This window comes from Bufo gargarizans, chromosome 9 (assembly GCF_014858855.1).
Source record: "Bufo gargarizans isolate SCDJY-AF-19 chromosome 9, ASM1485885v1, whole genome shotgun sequence".
Lineage (NCBI taxonomy): Eukaryota > Metazoa > Chordata > Amphibia > Anura > Bufonidae > Bufo > Bufo gargarizans.
In genome coordinates, this window is record NC_058088.1 from 41,817,964 (window position 1) to 41,844,885 (window position 26,922).

General features: G+C 44.2%; 1 protein-coding gene across 5 annotated transcripts in view; it reads left to right on the forward strand.

The window, feature by feature from the left end:
• Nucleotides 1-26,922, forward strand: part of LOC122946369 (integrator complex subunit 6-like) — a 72,957-nt gene that overhangs the window by 23,426 nt on the left and 22,609 nt on the right. For 3 of the 5 annotated variants that reach the window (XR_006391236.1, XM_044305940.1, XM_044305942.1), the window contains exons 3-11: nt 7,704-7,853; nt 13,100-13,189; nt 14,370-14,553; nt 20,371-20,499; nt 20,943-21,106; nt 21,922-22,074; nt 25,376-25,508; nt 25,603-25,697; nt 26,222-26,332. Coding sequence is in view for 4 of the 5 variants with exons in the window: in XM_044305940.1 (XP_044161875.1) it covers nt 7,704-7,853; nt 13,100-13,189; nt 14,370-14,553; nt 20,371-20,499; nt 20,943-21,106; nt 21,922-22,074; nt 25,376-25,508; nt 25,603-25,697; nt 26,222-26,332 (1,209 nt within the window). In the remaining variant the exon portion in view is untranslated. Of the gene's footprint in view, nt 1-7,521; nt 7,587-7,703; nt 7,854-13,099; nt 13,190-14,369; nt 14,554-20,370; nt 20,500-20,942; nt 21,107-21,921; nt 22,075-25,375; nt 25,509-25,602; nt 25,698-26,221; nt 26,333-26,922 lie in introns of all 5 variants that reach the window. The other 2 variants (XM_044305944.1, XM_044305943.1) reach the window with 2 other exon arrangements.

Here is a 26,922-nt window from a genome sequence, read left to right on the forward strand (position 1 = left end):
TCGAGTCCTTTTCAATCTTAGAAATTGGTGGGAGGAAAATTCACAACTGAGACGCTGCATGTGTGAATAGATGCCCCGAGGAAGGACTTAGAGGGACGGTCGTCTCAGAGGGACGGTCTCGTACAGGGAGTCATTGATGGAGGTATTTTTTTAACACACAAGGGCTTGTCAAAGACATTGCACGGATAGTGAGGGGCACCATGACCCGGTCCAGCTAGAGGATATGCTGTAGAAGTAGTTTCCTTCTGGACCACAGTCCGGGTGGTTACGGTGTTTGGACCCTCTTAGTAATGTTTTTAGATCGCCAAAAAACCCAAATCAAATAAGGTGTCTGCATTACAGGGGTTGTCCAGGATGGTCTATCTTGAGGTCTGACGCCCCGCCGATAAGCTGTTCAGTACAGCTCCGTCCATTGTGTAGTGGGTGGCAGTGCAGCACTGCCCTCACTGACATCTATGACTGTACAGTGGATGTAGCTGTGCCGTTCCAGCGCCGGAGCTGCTGCCGCAAGTTAATCCGTGGGGGGGTGCAGGGTGTTGGATGCCGCTGATTAGTTATTCATGGCTTTTAGGATAGGCCATGAGCAATAACATCCTGGAACACCCCGATACGCGGTCTGGTGTCTGGTTCACTGGTTGCTGTACTAAAGTCATTTTTTTTATTTTGCGCAGTCTTGTTAGGCTACTTTCACACTGGCGTTTCTGGGTCCGCTTGTGAGATCCGTTTCAGGGCTCTCACAAGCAGCCCAAAACGGATCATTTCAGCCCCAATGCATTCTGCATAGATAAGGATCCGCTCAGAATGCATCAGTATGGCTGCGTTTGGTCTCCGTTGCATTTTTTAGACGGTCACTAAAGCGCAGCTTGCAGTGTTTTGGTGACCGACTGACGATGCAGAGCCTAACTGATCCGTCTAGACTTACAATTTAAGTCAATGGGGACGGATCCGTTTTTCACTGACACAATATGGTGCAATTAAAAACTGATCCGTCCCCCAATGACTTTCAATGTAAGTCAGGATGGATCCGTTTTGACTTTTTTTTAAATAAATAATGCAAACGGATCCATTATTAACGGATACAAGCGTTTGCATTATTGGTGCGGATCCGTCTGTGAAGATACAAGACGGATCCGCACCAAACGCGAGTGTGAAAGTAGCCATATTGAAGTCATGTCAGTCCCAAATTCCCATTCTTACAGTCTGGATTGTCTGGGTTACTATTCACCGGAGATCGTTTAGAATAGATGACGCTTCTTTCACATTAGCGTTAGGCTTGCATTTTTTGTCCGGCCGCCTCTCTGCATGTTTGCTATGCTGCGGCCGCATCTCCCACCCGTCCCCATTATAGTGAAGCACACGTGTGCAAGCCTTAGTACGGATCCAGCAGGCTGTCCCCCTGTTGGACAGGCCTAACGCTGATGTGAAAGAAGCCTTAGATAGAATAGAGTAGTACCCTGCTGATAGGAAAATGTATAGGCGGCAGGATCTGCCCATATAGAGCCTGCTTTGGTCTTGAATTAACTGCAGTAAATGCTATGGGCACCTTTTGGGCAATTTTTATATGATTTTCATTTAAAAGAGATTGTCATCTGTCTGGGACACAACCGTGCCCTACTGCTTGGCTGAGAGGCATCATAATTGCCCTCCAACCTTTTTGGGATGGCTGGGTCTCTTTAAAAACCCCTTAAGGACACAGGGCGTACAGGTACGCCCTTGTGCCCTGGTACTTAAGGACACAGGGCGTACATGTACGCCCTGTGTATTTCCGATCACTGCCGTGCGGCTGGCAGTGATCGGAACCAGGTGCCTGCTCAAATCATTGAGCAGGCACCTAGGCTAAATGCGCGGGGTAGTTCTGGCCACTACTGAGCAGACGGGGAAGGTTCCCATGGCAACAGGACGCCTTCTCAGGCGTCCTGCTGTCCATGGTGCTGTACAGATCTGTGCTGAAGGCATAGATCTGTTCAGACAAAGTGTAAGTAAAATACAGTACAGTACAATATATATTGTACTGTACTGTATTATGCAGACATCAGACCCACTGGATCTTCAAGAACCAAGTGGGTCTGGGTAAAAAAAAAAGTTAAAATAAAGTTAAAAAAACCACATTTATCACTGATTAAAAAAAATAAAAAATTCCCTACACATGTTTGGTATTGCCGCGTCCGTAACGACCTGATCTATAAAACGGTCATGTTACTTTACCCGAACGGTGAACGCCATAAAAATAAAAAATAAAAAACTATGATGAAATTGAAATTTTGCCCACCTTACTTCCCAAAAAAGGTAATAAAATTGATCAAAAAAGTCGCATGTACGCCAAAATTGTAACAATCAAACCGTTATCTCATCCCGCACAAATCATACCCTACCCAAGATAATCGCCCAAAAACTGAAAAAACTATGGCTCTTAGACTATGGAAACACTAAAACATGATCCGTATTGACCGGCTCTATAAAAATATCACATGACCTAATCCCTCAGGTGACCACCGTAAAAAAATAAAAATAAAAACTGTGTAAAAAAAGCAATTGTTTGTAATCTTCCGTCACAAAAAGTGTAATAGCAAGCAATCAAAAAGTCATGTGCACCCCAAAATAGTGCCACTAAAACCGTCATCTCATCCCACAAAAAATGAGACCCTACTTAAGATAATCGCCCAAAAATTGAAAAAACTATGGCTCTTAGACTATGGAGACACCAAATTTTTTTTTTTGTTTTAAAAATGAAATCATTGTGTAAAACTTACATAAATAAAAAAAATTGTATACATATTAGGTATCGCCGCGTCCGTGACAACCTGCTCTATAAAATTACCACATGATCTAACCTGTCAGATGAATGGTGTAAATAACAAAAAAAAAACGGTGCCAAAAAAGCAATTTCTTGTTACCTTGCCGCACAAAAAGTGTAATATAGAGCAATCAAAAATCATATGTACCCTAAAGTAGTACCAACAAAACTGCCACCCTATCCCGTAGTTTCTTAAATGGGGTCACTTTTTTGGAGTTTCTACTCTAGGGGTGCATCAGGGGGCTTCAAATGGGACATGGTGTCAAAAAAAACAGTCCAGCAAAATCTGCCTTCCAAAAACCGTATGGCATTCCTTTCCTTCTGCGCCCTGCCGTGTGCCCGTACAGTGGTTTACGATCACATATGGGGTGTTTCTGTAAACTCCAGAATCCGGGCAATAAATAATGAGTTTTGTTTGGCTGTTAACCCTTGCTTTGTAACTGGAAAAAAAATATTAAAATGGAAAATCTGCCAAAAAAGTGACATTTTGAAATTGTATCTCTATTTTCCATTAAATCTTGTGCAACACCTAAAGGGTTAACAAAGTTTGTAAAATCAGTTTTGTATACCTTGAGGGGTGTAGTTTCTTAGGGTCCATTCACACGTCCGTTGTTTCTTTCCTGATCTGTTCCGTTTTGTTGCTGAACAGATCTGGACCAGATCTGGACCCATTCATTTTCAATGGGTCCTGAAAACAAATCTGACATTGTGCTGTCCGTTTTTTTCCAGGACCCATTGAAAATGAATGGGTCCAGATCTGTTCAGCAAAAAACGGAACAGATCAGGAAACAAACAACGGACGTGTGAATGGACCCTAAGATGGGGTCACTTTTATGGAGTTTCTACTCTAGGGGTGCATCAGGGGGGCTTCAAATGGGACATGGTGTCAAAAAACCAGTCCAGCAAAACCTGCCTTCCAAAAACCAAACGGCGCACCTTTCACTCTATGCCCCACTGTGTGGCCGTACAGCAGTTTACGGCCACATATGGGGTGTTTCTGTAAACGGCAGAGTCAGGGCAATAAAGATACAGTCTTGTTTGGCTGTTAACCCTTGCTTTGTTAGTGGAAAAAATGGGTTAAAATGGAAAATTAGGCAAAAAAATTAAATTCTCAAATTTCATCCCCATTTGCCAATAACTCTTGTGCAACACCTAAAGGGTTAACAAAGTTTGTAAAATCAGTTTTGAATACCTTGAGGGGTGTAGTTTATAGAATGGGGTCATTTTTGGGTGGTTTCTATTATGTAAGCCTCACAAAGTGACTTCAGAGCTGTAGTGGTCCCTAAAAATTGGGTTTTTGTAAATTTCTGAAAAATTTCTCAAGATTTGCTTCTAAACTTCTAAGCCTTGTAACATCCCCAAAAAATAAAATATAATTCCCAAAATGATTCAAACATGAAGTAGACATATGGGGAATGTAAAGTCATCACAATGTTTAGGGGTATTACTATGTATTACAGAAGTAGAGAAACTGAAACTTTGAAATTTGCAAATTTTTCCCAATTTTTGGTAAATTTGGCATTTTTTTATGCAAAAAAAAATATATTTTTTTTACTTTATTTTACCAGTGTCATGAAGTACAATATGTGACGAAAAAACAATCTCAGAATGGCCTGGATAAGTCAAAGCGTTTTAAAGTTATCACCACTTAAAGTGACACTGGTCAGATTTGCAAAAAATTGCCTGGTCCTAAGGTGTAATAAGGCTGTGTCCTTAAGGGGTTAAAGTGCCCCCTGGAGCTATGTGCAGGAGAATTGTTTTGTTAGGCACCAGTTTGTCCATAGGGTTGTTTTAATAGTTGAGGCTTTTCAGTTCTGCTGACTGGTTTTCTCCTGAGTTTGAGATTTCCAGTACAGTTCTGGTCAGCATTGAGGACATCGCTTGTGCTTCTGCTACTTCTCAACAGACTATCTATCTATCTATCTCATCCTCTGTTATTCCACCTGGCACTTGTCCAAGCCACATCCTCCCTGTGGCATCCACTGATTGTACAGATTTGCAGTAAAATTGTGTGGACGTTGGGTGCGGCATTGGGTGGCATGGCTTGCCTGCATTTGGCCATCCTCTGTCGGACCTCACCCTGACTCTGACAGCACTGATCCACCCTCAGTTGTCAATTCAAATTCATAAAAGGAGGTATAACAGAGGAACAAGAGTCCTAAGACCAGATGCTCCAGAATTATTGCTTCATGAAGAATACTTTACTAACAGCCTCTGAGTGGTGAGAGGTCCTCTTTAAAGGGGACCTGTCACCGGGATTTTGGGTATAGAGCTGAGGACATGGGCTGCTAGCACATCCGCAATACCCAGTCCCCATAGCTCTGTGTGCTTTTATTGTGTATAAAACCCGATTTGATACATATGCAAATTAACCCGAGAAGAGTCCTGTCCCTGACTCATCTCTTGTACAGGACTCATCTCAGGTTAATTAACATATGTATGAAATCGGGTTTTATACACAGTAAAAGCACACAGAGCTATGGGGACTGGGTATTGCGGATGTGCTAGCGGCCATCCAGCAGCCCATGTCCTCAGCTCTATACACAAAATCCCGGAGACAGGTTCCCTTTAAAGAGGTATTCAATGAGTAATATAAAACATTAAAAATCAGACATATGCATATACTCCGTGTCAATCTCTTTCTAATGAGCTAGAATCAGCCCTGTACCTCACATGGATCCAGAGATCTCCCCACTCATTGCTCTAGTAGATGTCTATCAAGCTGACCGCTCAAGGGGTCTGTCCTTTCTGCGGCAGTTGAAGAATGGAACAGAGCATGTGCGTCCAACGATGAGCTGGACAGAGAATTTAGAAAAAACTGGTGCAAACGGCTAGATTTCAGTGAATAACTCAGCGGCTATACTACATTTTTAACTACATGAAATTACAGAAGTCTTCAGGTCCAGGTGCTGGTTTGAAAAAAAAAAAAGAATCTTTTGTGGAACAACGCCTATAATCCACGCTTTCGCTGTGGAGGGGTGTCCACATACGTTTAGTCCTGTGGTTTGGGTTGGACTTAAAGGAGCCCTTGAACTTGTGTTTCTGACCTTAAAGGGGTACTCCAGTAGGCATCCTGGAGATGCCAGAGTACAGCTCTCACCTATCTTCGGAACGCCCATAGAAATGAATTTCATTGCAGGGGGTACGGAGCTCCTGTTCTTGTGATCGCTGGGGGACCCCCCCACCAATCTGATTTAGTTAGGGGATAACTTTTATCTACCGGAATACCCCTTTAAGTTTCCCTAAATATTTGATTTGGGAAGACTTTGAGCCCAGCGACAGAGTGTAGGCGGTATCCCGTTTTGGATGTGCCGTCACCATTGGAATGGGTGGTTTGTGGGTCGCACAGGGACGATTCTTTTGACTGTCTGGTTTCTCGAGGATAGTTTGCTTGCAGAAAGGATGGGCGGCCAGATTTAGTATTCATCTGCGGCTCTGCAGCCCTTATTATTCCTAGCTCATAGAAAAAGAAGGAAGGTGAAATCCTGCAGACGGCTCACATCACGCTGCTTCCGGCACTTCTGCCCCTCACACCCTACATTACTCTTCCCACTGTACACGTCACACTCGCTGTACGTCTTCTGGCCTGGCCATAGATCCTCCATTTCATTGACACTGCAGACCAGAAGCGGTTCTCCTCCCCTCGGGACAGGACAACAGGAGACAGATTTACTAACCCTGTGGTAGGCGTGCCCGGTCCATCACAGGGGCTCAGGCTGGACGTCACATTGACGCACGGCTAGACGCTATTGTCTAACTTTTGGTTGTCTTACTTGCAACAGGATCCTGTGCTAAAATTTGGGGGCAAAATGTTGCATCTTAGGTGTCTCCTTTCCCATGAGAGTGAGGTGCAGTAGATCATTCTTTTTGGTTTGTGAAATGTTAAAACCCTCCCCCCCCTCCCCTCCCGGCTGTGCTTGGTATTACAGCTCTGCCCCATTCACTTCTATGGAGCGGAGTTGCCCCTAGTCCACGTGACTCATTTATGGTGACCTCACATGGGCTAGGAAAAGCTGTCAGAAGGCCACAGCTTCTGCGAACACTGGTGCCTTCTCAAACAGCTGATCCCGGGTGTTGGACCCCTATCGATTGGATACTTATGACCTATCCAGAGGATAATCCTTTTCACAATAAGCACACCTGGCCAGAATCCTCACTGTATACCTACAGGGCAAGCTTCTATGTCCGGCTGCTATATGCTGAAGACATCAATCCAGATTTTGCAGGTTTTCAATCTTTTATTTTAAGAAAAACAACCCTCTATTATGTGGTCTAAATTTGTTCATCCTAAGCTTTCTGGTTCACAGGGAAAAGCTAGAACTATAGTAGTGTCTAAGGCATGTCCGTATAAGATACAAGTAAGATTTCTATATCGCTCCTTGTGGCTTTAGCGGTTCTCGCGCAGTAAAGGTGGCCATAAACCTTTTGGCCAACTGTGCACTTGTGTACGGGCGATGTAACATATCCATGATAAAGATCGCATCGTACACACGTCAAGAGTCGATACAGATCTATACCGCACGCAGGGTTACCAAATTAAGTAAGGCTGTGTTCACATTGTGTTTTGAGCCATACCTAGGGTCCATTACCTCGACAGAAGCGAAGTGTCCTTTTGGTCGCAGTCAGTCTGGTATATTTCAGTGTAGAAAACATAGTGGAGTGTGCTTTCCTGTTTAGAGGCATCCTACAAAAATAAAGTATACCGCAAGATATGTTTTTTTCTACAGTGGAATATACTGGAGCCTGCTGTCAGAGAGATGTCGCGCAGTACTCCTGGTGGCTCTAACGCGAGGTGAATAGAGCATACACACTGTCATCCATATTTTTATTTTTTTACTGTGAGAACTTGCGTATATCTTGAAATTTAAAACTTTTTTTTTTTTTTTTAAATAAAATCTCTTATTTGCAGGCTGGCTGGAAGGAAAACCATGCAACGTTCATGAATGAGCTGAAGAACCTACAGGCCTCCGGACTCACCACGCTTGGTCAAGCACTAAGATCCTCTTTTGATTTACTCAATTTGAATAGGCTGGTGTCTGGAATCGATAACTATGGACAGGTGTGTATCAGAAAATCCTATTTTTAGATGTAGATTTTCACATATATATTTATAATAAAGGCTAAGGACACCTTTGGTGACAGTTTTTTTTTATTTTTTTTATTGCGTTGTACTCGTTTTGAGCTAAAAAGAATAATTTTTTCAATTGACCTTAAAAATTTTGAGCCTCTCTCTCTCAACAACCTTGGGATTTTCTAGTAGCATGCGCTGTGTTTTTACTGCGCTCAGTCAGGCAGCTCAGCTGATGGCTCCTTATCTGACCTTATAAACATTTTTATCTGATAAGAATGTGGCTTAATTTTCGGGAGTCTTTTTTTTTTTTTTTTTTTTATTGTTTCCTGCCTACCTGAAACCATAACTTTTTATTATTATTTTCCCATTCACATAGGGGTGTGAGGGCTTGTTTTTTTGTGGGACAAGTTGTACTTTCTAATGCCACCATTTAATATGGCATCAAATGCAGTGGAAAGCCGGAAATAAATTTTAAATGGGATGGAATTTGAAAAAAATCAAACCATGCAATTCTGCCACAGTTCTAGGCCCCTTTCACACGGGTGAGATTTCCGCGCTGACGCAATGCGTGAGGTGAACGCATTGCACCCACACTGAATCCGGACCCATTCATTTCTATGGGGCTGTGTACATGAGCGGTGATTTTCACGCATCACTTGTGCGTTGCGTGAAAATCGCAGCATGTTCTATATTGTGTGTTTTTCACGCAACACAGGCCCCATAAAAGTGAATAGGGCTGTGTAAAAATCGCAAGCAAGTGCGGATGTGGTGCTATTTTCACGCACGGTTGCTAGATGATCGGGATGGGGACCCGATCATTATTATTTTCTCTTATAACCAAGTTATAATAATAGCATTCTTAATACAGAATGCATAGTACAATAGGGCTGGAGGGGTTAAAAAAAAAAAGAAAAAAATATTTAACTCACCTTAATCCACTTGTTCGCGCAGCCCGGCATCTCTTCTGTCTTCATCTTTGCTGTGCACAGGAAAAATGACCTGTGGTGACATCACTGCGCTCATCACATGGTCCGTCACATGATCCATCACCATTGTGATGGATCATGTGATGGACCATGTGATGAGTGCAGTGATGTCATCAAAGGTCCTCTACCCAGGTCCTGAAGAAAGAAGAGAAGCCGGGCTGCGCGAACAAGTGGATTAAGGTGAGTTAAATATTTTTTTCTTTTTTTTTAACCCCTCCAGCCCTATTGTACTATGCATTCTGTATTAAGAATGCTATTATTTTCCCTTATAACCAATAAATATGTTTTGCACTCGCGCGGAGGAAAAATCGTGCATGTTCCCGCAACGCACCCGCATCTTTTCCCGCAACGCCCGTGTGAAACCAGCCCTACAGACTTTGTTTTTAAGCCGTCCACTTTCACTTACCATGTGCTTTTCATTCTCCAGGTCACTACAATTATGACGATATTGTATAGTGTTTGTTTTTTTGTGTTTTTAATACTGGGGGGGGGGGGGACTTTAAAAAAAAAAAATATAAAAAAATCTTAATCTCCATATTCTGACCAACATAACTTTTTTAGGGGCGATCTGTAGTTTTTGATAATACCATTCTGGGGTGTGTATGACTTTTTTGATCACTTTTCAATTTTGATCATTTCAATTTTTTTCATCAGTAAAGTGATGAAAGAACAGCGGAACAGACATTATTTTTTTTTCTTTTTCTTTTTTTGTTACATCATTCACTGTATGGGATACGTTTTTAGATTCTAATAGTAAGGGCATTTTCGCACTCGGCGATGCCCATAATTTTTTTATTTTATTGTGTAAGTATTTTTATTTTGGGGAAATGGGTAATTTTTTATTTTTATTTTTCGACATGCAATTTGTATAGGGCAGTGGTGGCGAACCTATGGCACCAGGGCCAGAGGCCGCACCCAAAGCCCTCTCTGTGGGCACCCGTGCCCTGGAAAAAGTCTATGGTGTACCACTATTCCTTCGATTTATTTTTTTTATTTTTATTTTTTCCTGCCATTAATCAGCACAGGGCACACTGACTGCAGGCAGGCTATTATAGCTAAATGATAAAGTACATGAAAGATGTACTATACTGGACTGTAGTATTCAGGTTCAATTGTCGCGTTGGCACTTTGAGAAAAATAAGTGTGTTTTGGGTTGCAGTTTGGGCACTCGGTCTCTAAAAGGTTCACCATCACTGGTACAGGGTAATGGAATTTTTCTCCATTATCCAATACAGAAATGGCTGCCACCTGCTGGCATGAATTGTAATATACAAGTAATGAGCCTAGAAGCCTAATACGAGCTCAGGCTCATTACTTTCAAGGAATGTCTCCCCCGATCTCCGCTGGGTTTCCGGCTTCTTAGATGCCGTGGACACATTTGACCACAGCATCGGAGGTGTTAAATGTCTGCGATCGGCATTACAGCTGATTGTGGATATTAGCTGCTGGTGTCTGCTGTATAAAACAGGCACATGCTAGCTATGGCACTCGCTCTGGAAAGGACACCATCTCTAAAGACCTGACATCCGCCGTACATGTCATGAAGGGGATAAATAAGTGTTTTTAAAGGGAGTCTGTCAGCAGATTTACCCCTTTTTAACAGTTGCCATTCCGCTGTAGCCGCAAAACAGATGATTAACACAGTACCTTTATATGCTTTGGTGGACTTTTAAATATGCCAAAAACGAACTTTGATGAGGGCTCGCAAGTGCCCAGGGCGGAGTCCACCGGGTTGGAGCCCAGGCAGCTCTGCCTCTTCAGCTCTTATCCCCGCCCAGCCTCCTCCTCTGCTCGCCTATCTGTTGTCTCTCCCCCTCAGCGAGATCCCGCGCCGACGCGATGACTTCCTTGGTCGGGGCATGCGCATAAGCTACTGCGATGCCGTGTCAGCAATGGGCATGGCAGTGCGCATGCCCCGGCCAAGGAAGTCATTGCGTCGGCGCGGGATCTCGCTGAGGAAGAGAGACAACAGATAGGCGAGCAGAGGAGGAGGCTGGGCGGGGATAAGAGCCGAAGAGGCAGAGCTGCCTGGGCTCCAACCCGGTGGACTCCGCCCTGGGCACTTGCGAGCCCTCATCAAAGTTCATTTTTGGCAGATTTAAAAGTCCACCAAAGCATATAAAGGTACTGTGTTAATCATCTGTTTTGCGGCTACAGCGGTATGGCAACTGTTAAAAAGGGGTAAATCTGCTGACAGACTCCCTTTAAGCTATTGGTAATTTAGAGATAAAGGTTATTAGATGATGGCACAAAATGAAAGTACAATTCTCACAGGTAGAAGTTAATGGGGCATTCTGATCTCAGACAATGGGGGCATATCGCTAGGATATGCCCCCATTGTCTGATAGGTACGGGTCCCACTGCTGAAGCTAAACACAAGACTGGCAAAGTGGTGGCCGGCAGTGCTGGGTCCAGCCACCACCAAGCCTTCCCATTGGCCCGCTCCCATTCATTTCTAGGGGGCCGACAGAAAAAGCCAAGCGTGAGCTCGGCATGTGGCCTGGCTGAATAATGCTAAATGAGTAACCTCCCTGCCCTTCCCAAAAAACTGATATATTCTTTTTAGGCCTCATGCACACAACAGTATTGCTTTTTCAGTGTTTTGCGGTCCGTTTTTTACGGATCCGTTGTTCCGTTTTTTGTTTCCGTTGTGTTTCCGTTTCCTTTCCGTTTTTCCGTATGCCATATACAGTATACAGTAATTACATAGAAAAAATTGGGCTGAGCATAACATTTTCAATAGATGGTTCAGCAAAAACGGAACGGATACGGAGGACATACGGATGCATTTCCGTATGTGTTCCGTTTTTTTTGCGGACCCATTGACTTGAATGGAGCCAAGCACCGTGATTTGCGGACAAGAATAGGACATGTTCTATCTTTTCACGGCACGGAAATACTGAAATACTGAAACGGAATGCACACGGAGACACTTCAGTATTTTTTGCTGAACCATTGAAATGAATGGTTCAGTATATGTTCCGTATACTGAGCTAAAAAAAGTCCAGTATACTGAACGCAAAATACTGTCGTGTGCATGAGCCCTTAACCTGACAGTGAGATGGTCTTTGCTTGATCTACCAAATTAGAGACCAAACTATTTCCTCCAGTCATGTGCTTTAGCTTCGTGCCACCAACCCTTCCCTAATTTTGGCTTAAGGGGGACCTGTCATCTGTTTCATGCTGCAGCAAACGATCCCAACCGGCTCCGTTACAGAGAGCTTTGTTTTAGGGTGCATTCACACGACCATATGGATTTTGCGGTCTACAAAAAATACGGGTGATGTCTTATTTTTTTTTATTTTATTTATTTATATTTTTTTATAATGCCTATTCTTGTCCACAAAACGGACACGAATAGGACATGTGTTCTGTCTTTTTTGCGGGGCTGTGGAATGGACATACAGATGCGGACAGCACATGGTGGATGCGCTCTCCCTTCCAATTCGAAAAAAAATGCGGATCGGTTGCTGACCAAAAATATTGTAGTGCGAATGGAGCCTTACTCTGAATTGCTGTGTTGTTTCAGAGAAAGTATAGTTTAAACGAGCCGGTCATGGGGAGAAACAGCTTCTCCCTGCCCTTCTTGGCTTGATTCAAAGAGCTTCCTATCTGCATACAAGAAGACATCTCTCGATCAAGTCAAGAGGGGAGAAGTTGGACAGTGGACTCTTCTTACTGTTCCTGGACTCTTCATGTGCTCAGGTTAATTAAAAAAAATTCTCTCTCTCAAATGGCGCAGCTTTCCTGAATAAAACACAGCTCTGTCATTCTGCTCATGGTACAGGCAGCATGTAACAGAGGACAGGTTCCTTTTAAGAAAATCAGCATCTTGATGTCTACAGAGGTAGGAGAATGTAAGCGAGACACCTCTAGTAGCAGTTATCTTGGATGAACGTCCGGGTAGGACAGGAGGATCAGCTGTTAAAATCTAACATGGCCTTGCTAATTGCCTTCTGAAAGTAAAGACACCTGCGTGTCTGGCAGCCCCTCCAAACATCAGATTGCCTACTGACTGTGAAGATGGCGAGCGTACCTAACAGCAGCCGTCTAATTGCCCCCTGATAGACATTAGTGTAAGGGTACACATTAGATGGCCAGCAGATCGCAGGATGAACTGCCAGGAAATGATGTGTGCAGGCAGCCGTAGACAGTATGTGGGTTAGACGTATACATATGTAGAGGAGAATTCTGCGAGGCGACGTTTGCATGCTGGATTCTAAAACGTGTGCTATTAATGTCTTACAGGGAAGAAATCCGTTCTTTTTGGAGCCCTCCATTTTAATTACGATCACAGATGGCAACAAGCTTACAATTCCTTCAGGTGTTTTGGATGAGGTGAGTTCCCAATTATGGTGTATGAATATCACATCAAGGGTCCATTCACAAAACACGGACACCGGCAATGTGCAGACCCATTCATTTTCAATAGGGCCGGAACGGATGCGGACAGCACACTATGTGCTATCCTCATTTCTGGATCTGCAATTCCGTTCCCGAAAAAATTAGAACATGCCCTATTCTTTTCCACAATTGTGGACAAGCAAAGGCATTTTCTATTATAGTGCTGGCGATGTGCGGTCCGCAAAATGCGGAACACACATTGCCGGTGTCCGTGTTTTGCGGATCCGCAAAACACTTACGGACGTGTGAATGGAGCCTTATGCATGTAAATTGTTCTTGAAATGGATTTTCCAAGATCTAGAAACTGATGCCCTAATCTCAGGATAGCTTATCAATATCATATCCGTGGAGCTCCGTTAGATACCCCTGCCGTTCAGCTGTGTAAGAAGACAGCGGCACTGTACCGCCAGAGTCTCCTTGCAGCACACCAACCACAAAACTGTACATTGTATAGTAGTTGTGCTTAATATCACAGCTGAGCACCATTCACGCCTAGGCCATGACACGCTCGGCTGCACTCCAATAGAAATGAATGGAGCGCAGCCGAGCATGGTGGTGCACCCTCTGTCACTTTGTGTGCTCCATTCTAAAGATTGGTGCAGGTCCCAGAGGTGGCGATATAACCTAGCGATATGCCTCCGATGTCCAAGATGAGACAACCCCTTTAAGGTCCACAGTACTGTTGTAGCTCTGCATTTTCCCTGCACTGCGGCACTCTCTACTGTTCTGTTGAACGGGATGTGCTTCAATTTCCTGCACGGCCGGGGGCTGGGCCACCACTGTGAAGGGGCGGCAGTGCTACACCAGTGCTGATAGCTTTATTCTGAGTTGGTGAGGGTCCCATATATACCATCTCTCTATAAGATGGGAGTACCCCTTAATAATGTCATATCCATACAGTAGGTCAGAAATATTTGGTGGGTTTCTGACTCCCATGAATCAGTCAGCAGAATAAAGGGGCAGTGACCCTCAGAGAGCTCCCTGCCGCCTGGTGTATGTCATCGGTTTATGCAGGAGAGATGCCCTGCACACACTTGTGGCTAATTGTTAATTAACTCTTTTATGAATAAAATACATTTGCTGTAACTGTTCTTTGTATTATATTTTTCTTTAGCTCCATCTTCCCCTAAACTCTCCGTTGCCTGGAAGTGAGCTTACAAAAGAACCATTCCGTTGGGATCAAAGGCTATTTGCACTTGTACTGCGGCTTCCAGGAGCTTCATCTGTAGAGCCGGAGCAGGTCGGGAGTGTACCCACTGATGAGTCTGCTATTACGCAGATGTGTGAAGTCACTGGAGGTAGGATGCAAGGATAATTGTTACTGATGCCTCCTCTTTTGGGTATGGCCACAAAGGGCGGAAGTGCCACAGACTTTACTCTATGCATTGCAAAGGGTGAAATCCATGGTGGATAGTCTGCAGCATAAATTGATGTGCTGCAGATTTAAAATCTGAGATACAGGTCAATTTACAGTTTTGTTATTCCAGCATGTGGATGAGATTTCTTAAAGCTGCGGATTTGCAGCATGCAGATATGCTGCGGCAGATCCACAGCATATCCTTCCCCTATGGCTGGGTTCACACTTGACTGATTAGCTGTGAATTATCTGCAGCAAAAAATCTGCAGCATTTCTGCTTCTAATCTGCAGCAGAAAAAACACACCAAGTGAGAGTTTACACCTTGTGGATTTTGTTGCAGAAAAGCTCCAGATTAGATGCAGTATCGTTATTTGCATTGGAAAGGGTAAAATCCGCACTATTAACGGATATGCTGCAGATTTAAAATCCACACCACAGGTCAGTTTCTGCTTTGGATTTTTCCTTCCATGTGTGAGAATTGCTGAAAGCTCATTCACTTTGCTGGTACTGTATAACCCTGCAGATTTGCTGCCGGAAAATTTGTACCGCAAATCCGCAACTAATCACTGTCACTTGTGAACCCAGCCTTAAATTTGTGGCAGGAGAAGTGACTGCAGTCTTAGGAATAATTGGAGTCACATTGCAGCTGCCATTTTCCCTACAGTTTTGTAGCCACAGCCTTCACACGTGCAGGCTTTGTTGCTGAAATTTCGTTCATCTGAGCTGGGCTGTTTTGGTGGCAAACATGTGGATTTCTGAAATCCCCAATCAAGTGAATGAAACTGATTTTGTCCTAGAAATTTTCTGCTGTGTGTCAAGGAAGCCTAAGGCTGGTTTCACACAAGGGTGTCACGCTCCGAACTCGCTACGTGAGTATCAGACAGCTCCCGTCCTGAAATCCCAGCACTGCCGGGGTTGCATAACAATGCCGGGGTTGCATAACCCGAACTTCTTCACAGAAGTTCGGGCTTGGGATTGATGTTCTGAAGATTGTATTATTTTCCCTTATAACATGGTTATAAGGGAAAATAATAGCATTCTGAATACCGAATGCATAGTAAAACAGCGCTAGAGGGGTTAAAAAAAAAAATTTTTTTTTATAATTTAACTCACAGTAGTCCACTTGGTTGCGAAGCTGGCATCTCCTTGTGTCTCCTCTGCGCTGAACAGGACCTGGGGTGAGCTGCTGCATTAAATAGAGGTTAAGGACCTTTGATGACGTCACTCCGGTCATCACATGGTACGTCACATGATCTTTTACCATGGTGATTCACCATGGTAAAAGACCATGTGATGACCGGAGTGACGTCATCAAAGGTCTTTAACCTGTATTTAATGCAGCAGCTCACCCCAGGTCCTGTTCAGCAGAAGAGACACAAGGAGATGCCGGGCTTCGCGATCAAGTGGACTAAGGTGAGATATTTTTTTTAACCCCTCTAGCGCTGTTTTACTATGCATTCTGTATTCAGAATGCTATTATTTTCCCTTATAACCATGTTATAAGGGAAAATAATAATGATCGGGTCTCCATCCCGATCGTCTCCTAGCAACCGTGCGTGAAAATCGCACCGCATCCGTACTTGCTTGCGGATGCTATGCGATTTTCACGCTTCCCATTCACTTCTATGGGGCCTGCGTCGCGTGAAAATCGGACAATATAGAGCATGCCGCAATTTTCACTCAATGCACAAGTGATGCGTGAAAATCACCGCTCATGTGCACAGCCCCATAGAAATGAATGGGTCCGGATTCAGTGCGGGTGCAATACGTTCACCGCACGCATCGCACCCGCACGGAAAACTCGCCCGTGTGAAAGGGGCCTAGGAATTGTGGAATGTACTGGATAACACGGACATAATGCTGACAGTGTTATAGAATACATTCCAGAACTGTAAGGATACATTTTTTTTTATAGTATCAGTTTATTACATTTTCAAAGAAAAAAATAAACCTTTCTAGGTATAACAGTACACAGACAATCACATTTGCATAAGTAATCTAGTGGTTTCCATGTCCTTATTCAGAATTGAATGCACAGGTGGTTTCTGTCTGAAGAGAAATTAGTGGTGAAACCTCAATAGTAAATGCAAAATGTTCCATTCCAGTCACACGGACGCACATTCAAACCAGTCACTCCCCCACGGGATCAAACAAAGGAAATATTACTCAATCAAGGTGTTACTGCATTAATCCAAGGATTCCATATTTCAAGGAAACGGTCAGGGGTTCCCCTATGTTCGTAAACAAGCTAGTAAAGCCCTAGATCAGAATTGACTAACTGTATCCAGTGGTGTTTGTGTATTTTAGGGGTCTTCCAGTTCAGAAGGATAGTTTTCCTTGCGTAATATAGAAGCAGCCTGTATAGTTTTCTACCATATTTTGTGGGGATAACAACATTCACTATTCCCAACAGACTCGTTGTCGACGTGCAAATCTCTGGAAATCCTAGTTTCGTGTTTATGTAGGCATGTATCTCTACCCAAAAGTTCTGGATAATCGGGCATTGCCACACCAGATGACACCGGAGAGACTGATTCGGTATTGCAATGCATTTGTCAGATGGATCTGGATCCGTCTGACAAATGCCAGCAGTCAGTTCCGGTGACCGAACTGCCTGCCGGAATCCTCTGCCACAAGTGTGAAAGTACCCCAAGTTGGCACTAACAACCATGGATCTTCTTGTGTGGCTCAATTCCTTCACATGATGGGCCTCTAGAGCCACCACATCTCGTCTTCATTTGCCAAAAGATTTATCAATTTGAGAATCTTGACCAGCCATTAGTGCTACTTACAAAGTGGATACTGGTTTATCTAATTGAGCCTCCACCGGGTTACATTCCAACCTCAGTGGACCGCTACCGAACGGAGCACTACAGGCATGCCTGAGCTGGAAGTACCTGTACAGCGAGTGCTGGGGTAATATGAATTCTTGTTTCAGACTATTAAAGGATCTTAAACCATAAGTCATAGAGTTGTGTGAGATACCGCAAACCCCTCTGAGGCCAAAATTCCATCTGTCAGAGAAAATAGTTCAGGCAGAACTTTGTTCCTCCATAATGGCGCATACGGTGACCATCTCTCTCCACCATCCTGAACTGTGTGCACACTCACCCACTTAACCCAGATTGCCATAGTAGGAGTAAAGTGACGTGCTGCATAAGTCTCTTTCCTATATAATGAGTCTGAGAGCTTCATATGACCCCACTAGAGCAGCTTCCAACACTACCGCCGAGTTGCTTGTATCTGCTGTGATCCACCATGTCGCATAACTCCGCTGTACCGCCTCATAATAAAGAGAGAGATTCGGCAGCGCCAAGACCCCTCGCCCATATGGCGCCTGAAGGGTTTCTCGCTATGCTAGGACACATTTTGTGCCACAGAAATGGGGTAAACATCCCGTCCATAAGAACAAAATATATAGATATAATATTTTTGGCAGAAGGATAATTTTTATGATATTAACACGACCAATTGGGGTCAGTGGTAGGTTTTTCCATGCCTCCATTTGCCTAGTGATATAGGTCCTTGTAGGGACTATGTTTAGCTGGTAGAACTTTGCGGCTTCTCATTGTATAACAATCCCCAAATACTTGAACTGTTCTACTACTTGGAGCTTGGACTGCAACGAAATATGAATGGGATCAAAATCATCTATCAAGCAGAGGCTCGACTTATCCACAGTATCTAAGAGGGGCCTTCAGATCTACCTGGGTTTGACAAATATACCAGCATGTGATCTGCATACAGGGAGAGTTTCTCAGTTATTTTTGCCACCCCCTAACCTATAGCTGAGTTGGACGAAATAGGTAGTGACAAAGGCTGCATTATCAGGGGGAAAGAGGGCAACCCTGCCTGGTGCCCCTTCCAAGGGGAAAGGGATCAGAGACATACCCATTTACCTTGACCTTGGCTGTTGGAGTTTTATAAAGTGTTTGCAACCATTGTAGGAAACTCTCTGGGAAACACATTAGTTTAAGCGTAGCCCACATAAAGTCCCACTCCACTGAGTCAAAGGCTTTTTTATTGTCTAATGACGCCAGGACTCTCATGCCCCTGGTATTATGTTGGACCTGAAGATTGGTATATAGACGTCTCAGGTTTATATCCATGGTTCTCCCTGGCATAAACCCTGACTGGTCCGCTCCCACTACTGAGAGGATCACCTATCACCTCCCTCAGTCTCAGTGTGCCAGTACCTTTGCTAAAATTTTAGTGTCTAGGTTCAGGAGTGAGATAGGCCTGTAAAAGTTACACTAATCCGGCGGTCTCCCCAGCTTGTGTATCGCCTCGTAGAAGGAAGGTGGGTAAAGCGCCTTGTTCAAAAGCATGGTCAAAAAGCTTCTGAAGCCTGCCGCTATGTACCTTTGAATGGAGTTTATACCATTCATCCAGGAAGCCATCCGGACCAGGAGCTTTCCTTGCGGTCAGGGATTTGATAGCTAGTTCAATCTCCATATCCGTGATTCGTGCCGCCAAGGCTTCTCGATCCTCCCGTGCAAGAGTGGGGATTGGAATTCTAGCCAGAAAGTTGGTTATATCTCTGTTGTAGTATAAGTAGTGTTGGAGGCATATAAGGAAGAGTAGTAGGAGGCAAATTGACAATCACAAGTTCATCTTGGTCAGACATAACACCTGCGACCACTGTTTGGGGGGTTTCTGAGCGAGATTGATACGCCAGAGCCCTACCATTCTTATCCCCATCATAAAAAATTGTCTGTTTCTGGGCTAAGAGTTTCTTCTGAGTATAATCTGTGAGGTGTAAACAGAACAGACGCTGCGCCTCCAACCAGTTCCCCCGCTTTTCACTGCTCGGATCCTTTAGAAATTCTTGCTCCTTATCAGAGACCTCTACCTCCAACCTAGTCCGTGTTATGCGCAATTCCCTCCTGTGCGTCGCTATTGCATGGATTAATGCTCCCCTCATAACAGATTTGAAGGCATCCCATTCCACCATAGGAACTGAGGACCCCTCATTTTCTGCCCAGTATTGTCTGTCATGTTCTCATAGTTGCTACTCGCCACCGGGAGGACATCCAGCCACATCGGGTTTAGACGCCACCATCTAGTGGGGAGGGCCAAAGGCTGTGATAAAATCAGGAGAAGGGAGGCATGATCCGAAATACCTCTAGGTAAGGTTCTAATATAGGGAAGTAGATCTCTGGTGACAAAAAACAAATCTATGCGAGACATAGATCCAGTGGAGGTGGGGTAGCATGAGAACTGTGAGAGGGTAGGATGAAAGAACTGTAAGGGTTACATAGCATCATAAATCAATATAATGCTATGCAACCCCGCCAGTGCTGGGAGGTCAGGACGGGAGCTGCTGCATATTCACACTTCGAGCCTGGAGCGTGACACACACTCGTATGAAACCAGCCTAAGGGTCCATTCACACGTCTGCAAAATGGGTCCGCATCCGTTCCGCAATTTTGCTGAACGGGTGCAGACCTATTCATTTTCAATGGGGCCAGAATGTGCTATCCGCACTGCCGCATCTGTGCTTCCTGTTCTGCAAAAAAATAGAACATGTCCTATTCTTGTCCGCAATTGCGGACAAGATTAGGCATTTTCTATTACAGTGCCGGCGATGTGCGGTCCGCAAAATGCGGAATGCACATTGCCGGTGTCCGTGTTTTGCGGATCGGCAAAACACTTACGGACGTGTGAATGGACCCTAATACTGTAAAAACTATTCATAATAAGCAGAATATTTAGTGTGCGAACAGTCGGTCATTTTATCTGCTTTTCTGGTTCCAGGCCGATCATACTGTGTCAGGACACAGAGGATGTTGAACCAATGTTTGGAGTCCTTAGTCCAAAAAGTTCAGAGTGGTGTCGTGATCAACTTTGAGAAGACAGGCCCTGACCCCACGCCAAATGGTGAAGGTAAAAATGTTCAGACATTTTAGGCTTTGTCTATGGAAAATGACAGAATGTCCACCCAGGAGCAGCTGTCTGTCTTTACATCTGAAACTATCCGATCAGTTTGATTCCTATCGCTCTAAACCTTTCACTGTTGAAGGCATTTTAGAGATGCATTCATTACATTAAAATCTTCCAGGATACTGCTGAGCGTGAGCAGCATGTCATTTTAAATGGGCAAATAACAGCCTTTCCAAATGATCAGATAATAGAGCGGGGACATGAAATTCTCAGCTCATCAGGAGACGCAGATAACCACACGCTGCATCCGTGCTGGAGATTGGCTGCTGCTCACTTCTCCACTAGACTCCACTGTGACTGGGAGGTGGTTTTATCACTTGTCATTTTCTTTCCATTTTCTTAATCATCAAGATATTTTTTCTTTTTCTTTTTTTCCTTCGATCTAGATGTTCTTTCAGATTCCCTCAGACCCATTAATTCTTTTGCGCCACACTCATGGCACAGCTGTCATAAACTGATCTATGTGCGGCCTAATCCAAAAACTGGCGTTCCTGTTGGGCACTGGCCAATTCCAGAGTCCTTCTGGCCTGACCAGAACTCTCCAACATTGGTAAGTGGACTTTACGCATGTCACATAGTTTACATGGGGGGTGTTCCATTTTGAAAGTGATTTTTCCAGTTGCACATAACAAGAAGTTCTGTAGCTTTCTAAATTACCCAATGTCTCAGTTTCTCACCATTTACAGATGAGATTCCTGGGCTGTGTCAGGACATTCTTCTTTACATCTGAAGGTTGACATGTGTATCCAAACGGATATACTGTGGCAGTCTGAGCTGTCAGAAGTATTAGGTCTTGGTCACTCCTAGCATGGTTGTCCAGATTTTGTGTGATATTGCAGCTCAGCCCCATTCATTGTAATACATCTTAGCTAAAATGGCAGATAAAACCCATGGACGGGTGTAGGACTTTTTTGGAAGACAGCAGTCATGTTTTTCTAATCCTTTCCTTTGAGACTGCTTATTCTTAAAGGGAACCTGTCACCGGTATTTTGGGTATAGAGCTGAGGACATGGGTTGCTAGATGGCCGCTAGCACATCCGCAATACCCAGTCCCCATAGCTCTGTGTGCTTTTATTGTTTGCAGGTTCATTTGCATATGTATCAAATCGTTTTGTTTTTTACACAATTCAAGCACACAGAGCTATGGGGACTGGATATTGCGGATGTGCTAGTGGCCATCTAGCAACCCGTGTCCTCAACTCTATACACAAAATCCAGGTGACAGGTTGCCTTTAAATAGTATTTTAGATTCTGCAGCGGAGTGGCATTTCACTTCCGTCATGTATAAAAGAAAAAGCAGTGCACCACTATGCTACTGACACAAGACTCCTACAATGCTCGTATTTATTTGATGTGTCTTTTCAGCCCCCACGCACTGCCCATCCTGTGGTGAAATTCTCCTGTGTGGACTGTGAACCAATGGTCATTGACAAACTACCTTTTGACAAGTATGAGCTTGAGCCATCTCCGCTGACGCAGTATATTTTAGAACGAAAGTCGCCTCATACCTGCTGGCAGGTCAGTGCACCATGTCATCTGTGATTCTACATGCTAAATGTTTTAGTGGACAGCCTGGCAGTCATGGCAGAATATCCATAGGGTTGACCTGTTAAAGGGAATCTGCAGCCACCAGTTTTATGTTGTCCTAACAAAGGGCCATATAAACTGGTGGCAGATTCCTTTAATACGTTTAATTGTTTGTAAAATTATTAATCCGTAAAACATTTTTCTGTTAGTCTATTGTTGGTGAGTTTTCTTTTTAACAGTTGCCTCGTCTAGGCACCGCACACTGTAAAAGTTATGGGGGTATTCTCATTTGATACAGTGGCGTACAGGTGTGGGGGCTGACCTCTAAGATCCAGGCATAGCTGTGCTGGGGGCATCTTCTGTGCAAAGAACTGTATGTACCACATCTAGATGCAGGAGATTTTTTTTAAGGAGTTCTACAAGATCATAATAAAAAATCTCGGACAAGCCCTTAACTGGCTTAAAATAAAATGCGTTAGACGTCCCTCAGTGCTGTTCTCTGCAGTGCTGGACATGCTCTCCTGCTGCTGATATTTTATATGCCTTGATACACCAACAGTGTGAGGTGCAGGTATACAGAACAACCCCTTTAATGGTTCCCAATTAAAATGTATTGCATTTTATGTGATATGAGAGTAAATATTTTAAAAGGGTTTTCCCAAGACACAGACCTATATCCTATTCACAAGATAGGTGATAACAGTCGAATTGGTGAGGATCGGATCTCTGGGACCCCCACCGATCACGAGAATAAGTTCCTTGCATGAATGGGGCAGCCGTCGAGCAGGTGTGCTCCAATAATTCTCTATGGAACTGCTGGAGATAGCAGAGCACTGTACTCCGATCTCTTTGGCAGTTCCATAGAGAATTAGTGGGACAGCAGTAGGGCTGCAGCTAACGATTATTTGAATAATCGATTAGTTGCCGATTAATTTCTACGATTAATCGATTAATCGGGAAAAACGACAAAATTACTTACTTGAAAAATTATGTTCAAAGGCCATATTAAAACAAATTGTGGACGACACTATTATGGGGGATCTGTGGACGACACTATTATGGGGGATCTGTGGACGACACTATTATGGGGGATCTGTGGACGACACTATTATGGGGGATCTGTGGACGACACTATTATGGGGGATCTGTGGACGACACTATTATGGGGGATCTGTGGACGACACTATTATGGGGGATCTGTGGACGACACTATTATGGGGGATCTGTGGACGACACTATTATGGGGGATCTGTGGACGACACTATTATGGGGGATCTGTGGACGACACTATTATGGGGGATCTGTGGACGACACTGTTATGGGGGATCTGTGGACGACACTGTTATGGGGATCTGTGGACGACACTGTTATGGGGGATCTGTGGACGACACTGTTATGGGGGATCTGTGGGACCTATGGGATCTGTGGACGACACTATTATGGGGGATCTGTGGACGACACTATTATGGGGGATCTGTGGACGACACTATTATGGGGGATCTGTGGACGACACTATTATGGGGGATCTGTGGACGACACTATTATGGGGGATCTGTGGACGACACTATTATGGGGGATCTGTGGACGACACTATTATGGGGGATCTGTGGACGACACTATTATGGGGGATCTGTGGACGACACTATTATGGGGGATCTGTGGACGACACTATTATGGGGGATCTGTGGACGACACTATTATGGGGGATCTGTGGACGACACTATTATGGGGGATCTGTGGACGACACTATTATGGGGGATCTGTGGACGACACTATTATGGGGGATCTGTGGACGACACTATTATGGGGGATCTGTGGACGACACTATTATGGGGGATCTGTGGACGACACTATTATGGGGGATCTGTGGACGACACTATTATGGGGGATCTGTGGACGACACTATTATGGGGGATCTGTGGACGACACTATTATGGGGGATCTGTGGACGACACTATTATGGGGGATCTGTGGACGACACTATTATGGGGGATCTGTGGACGACACTATTATGGGGATCTGTGGACGACACTATTATGGGGGATCTGTGGACGACACTATTATGGGGGATCTGTGGACGGCGTAGTTATGGAGAGGGGGATATGTGCACTGTTATGGGCATAACAGTGCACAGATCCCTTTCCTCATAACAGTGCACAGATCCCCCTTCCCATAGCAGTGCCATACACAGACCCCCCCCCCCTCCCCATATCAGTGCTATACACAGACCCCCCTCCCCATAGCAGTGCCATAGACAGATCCTCCCCCCTCCCCATAGCAGTGCTATACACAGACCCCCCTTCCCATAGCAGTGCCATAGACAGATTCCCCCCTCCCCCTTCCCCCTAACAGCCCCGGCCCCGATGCTTGCGTCTTTATTTTACCTTTTTACAATGACGCTCCCGCTCCTGTAACAGCCAGGCAGAGCGGACGGCGGTGTAACGTCACTCACTCACGTGACGCGCCTGCTCCGCCCACTTCATGAATGAAGGAGGCGGAGCAGGCGTGTCACGTGAGTGAGTGACGTTACGCCGCCGTCCGCTCTGCCTGGCTGTTACAGGAGCGGGAGCGTCATTGTAAAAAGGTAAAATAAAGATGCAGCGCCCGCCCGAATAGCAACGAATCGGCGATTATTCGATAACTGGATTCGTCGACAACGAATCCAGTTATCGAATATAATCGATTACATCGATTAATCGTTGCAGCCCTAGACAGCAGCACGGAAGCGTTACTGTCACTTCCGTCATTGGGGGATCTTGGGACCCCTGTTATCATGATATGTGGGGGTTTTGGAGGTCAGATCTCTTCCAATCAGATACTTATACTCTAGCCACAGGCTAAGGCACAGGACACCATTATGGTGATCATCGGACCTCCATTGGCCATACAATTATCACCAATTCTGTGGATAAGGGATCCATGTTTGTTGTGGGATAACCCCTTTAAGGCAGCGAGGGATGCTGAGAGAATTGCACCATATAGAAAATGCATTTTTAATTTTTTTGTCTTTTGCCATTTTAAGAGGGCATTAAAAGATCCAACATGCAAGGAATTTGGCGTTTTGAATTGATTTGGGAGCGTGGCCCTCTAATGTGTGTTTTTGATTATGTTGGGAGAATTGTGCATCTAGCTCTGGCGAGTACAGACTGTAACTCGGGATCAATTAAATAATTTATTGACTAAACTACTCATCTTTGTATGTGATTCTTGATATATGTAAATTGTAAAATGGTGTTTTAGTAACTTTCTATTATGTCAACATCTTTTCCTTTTTTTTTTTTTTTTTTTGCAGGTTTTTGTGAGCAGTAGCGGAAAGTACAGTGAAATTGGACAGCCGTTTGGCTATTTAAAAGCCAGCACCACCCTTACCTGTGTCAACCTGTTCGTCATGCCATACAACTATCCTGTGTTACTTCCTTTACTCGGTGAGTTCGCTTTATACTGGCCATGGATATACATATATCATTGTTTTTTTCTTTTTTGGGGAATTTCAAATAATTTATGTCACTCATTTTACAGATGATTTGTTCAAGCTGCACAAACTAAAGCCAACGCTGAAATGGCGTCAGTCCTTTGAGAACTACTTGAAAACGATGCCACCCTATTTCTTAATGGTAAGCTCTAGCCTTTTCAGCGCCATTGATGAAATTGGAGGGGGGTGAGGCTCGGACCCCCATCAATCTGATATTGACCTATCCAAAGCATAGGTCCTCAAAACCTATAACACGGAAAACCCCTTTAAAGTCAGTAAAGTTATGAGATGAATTAAAACATTTGTGTCTAAAAATGCAAAACAGACCTTGTCATAATGGTTTACTAGTTGCGAACATTTCTACGACTGAAAAGCCATTCCATACATCTGAATGGGGTTGTCTCTGCAGCGTGTGCATGGATTTTTTTTTACCAACCCCATTTTAATCTATGGAACGGTCTCAGAAATCTCTGAAACAAATCTGTAAGCCCTAAGGCTACATTGACATTACTAGTGTTGCTTCTAGTGGAGACTGTCTCCATGGTACGGCACAATGTATTGCGTCATGGTAGGTATTCATGAGGCCATAGGTACAGTGACAATTATCACTTTTAGTTTTTAATTATTTTGTGCAAAATATTTTAACATTTTGTCTCTTCTTTTTAGCCATTAAAGAAAGCCCTGAGAATGATGGGAGCACCAAACCTAATATCTGACAACTTGGATTGTGGTCTTAGTTATAGTATCATTTCCTATCTGAAAAAGCTTAGTCAACAGGTAACCTTCCACTGTCATTATTGTAGACTTACAGTTCCTTCATTTCTCCTATGTTGTTCCTGTGTCTATTGACCATCCTTCTAAAGCTGTCCTTCTCAGACTATGTGCTGGGCCTGACAGGTGACATACCATTCGGATTTTGGGGAAGCGGTTTTGACATAAATGATTATATGCTCCTAAAATAATATGCTGTGCAGGCTCTGGCTGGAGTCTTTAAAACTGCACCGTATGCCAGTTACATGAGGATATTTTTGTAAAGTGTGTGGATGAGATTTGTTAAAGGGGTTGTCTGACCCACAAAACAAATTAGAGAGCTGGGAAACTGCTTAAAACAAGAAGAAAAAAAACCAACATGATTGAAAGCCCCCTCTGTTCCAGCACCAAGTCTCCCAATCCTGGTGCTTCCAGTCCTTGACAGAAGTGATGAAGACCCATTCATAGACCTGTTGAACCCTGAACCATTCCATTGACCTCGGTGGTGATATGTCCCTGAGTGGCACGTGACAGCTGAGCCTCTGTGGTCACATGCCACTTGGGGACGCGTTACCTTTGAGGCCAGTGAATGACTGCAGCGGTCTAAGTGACCACAC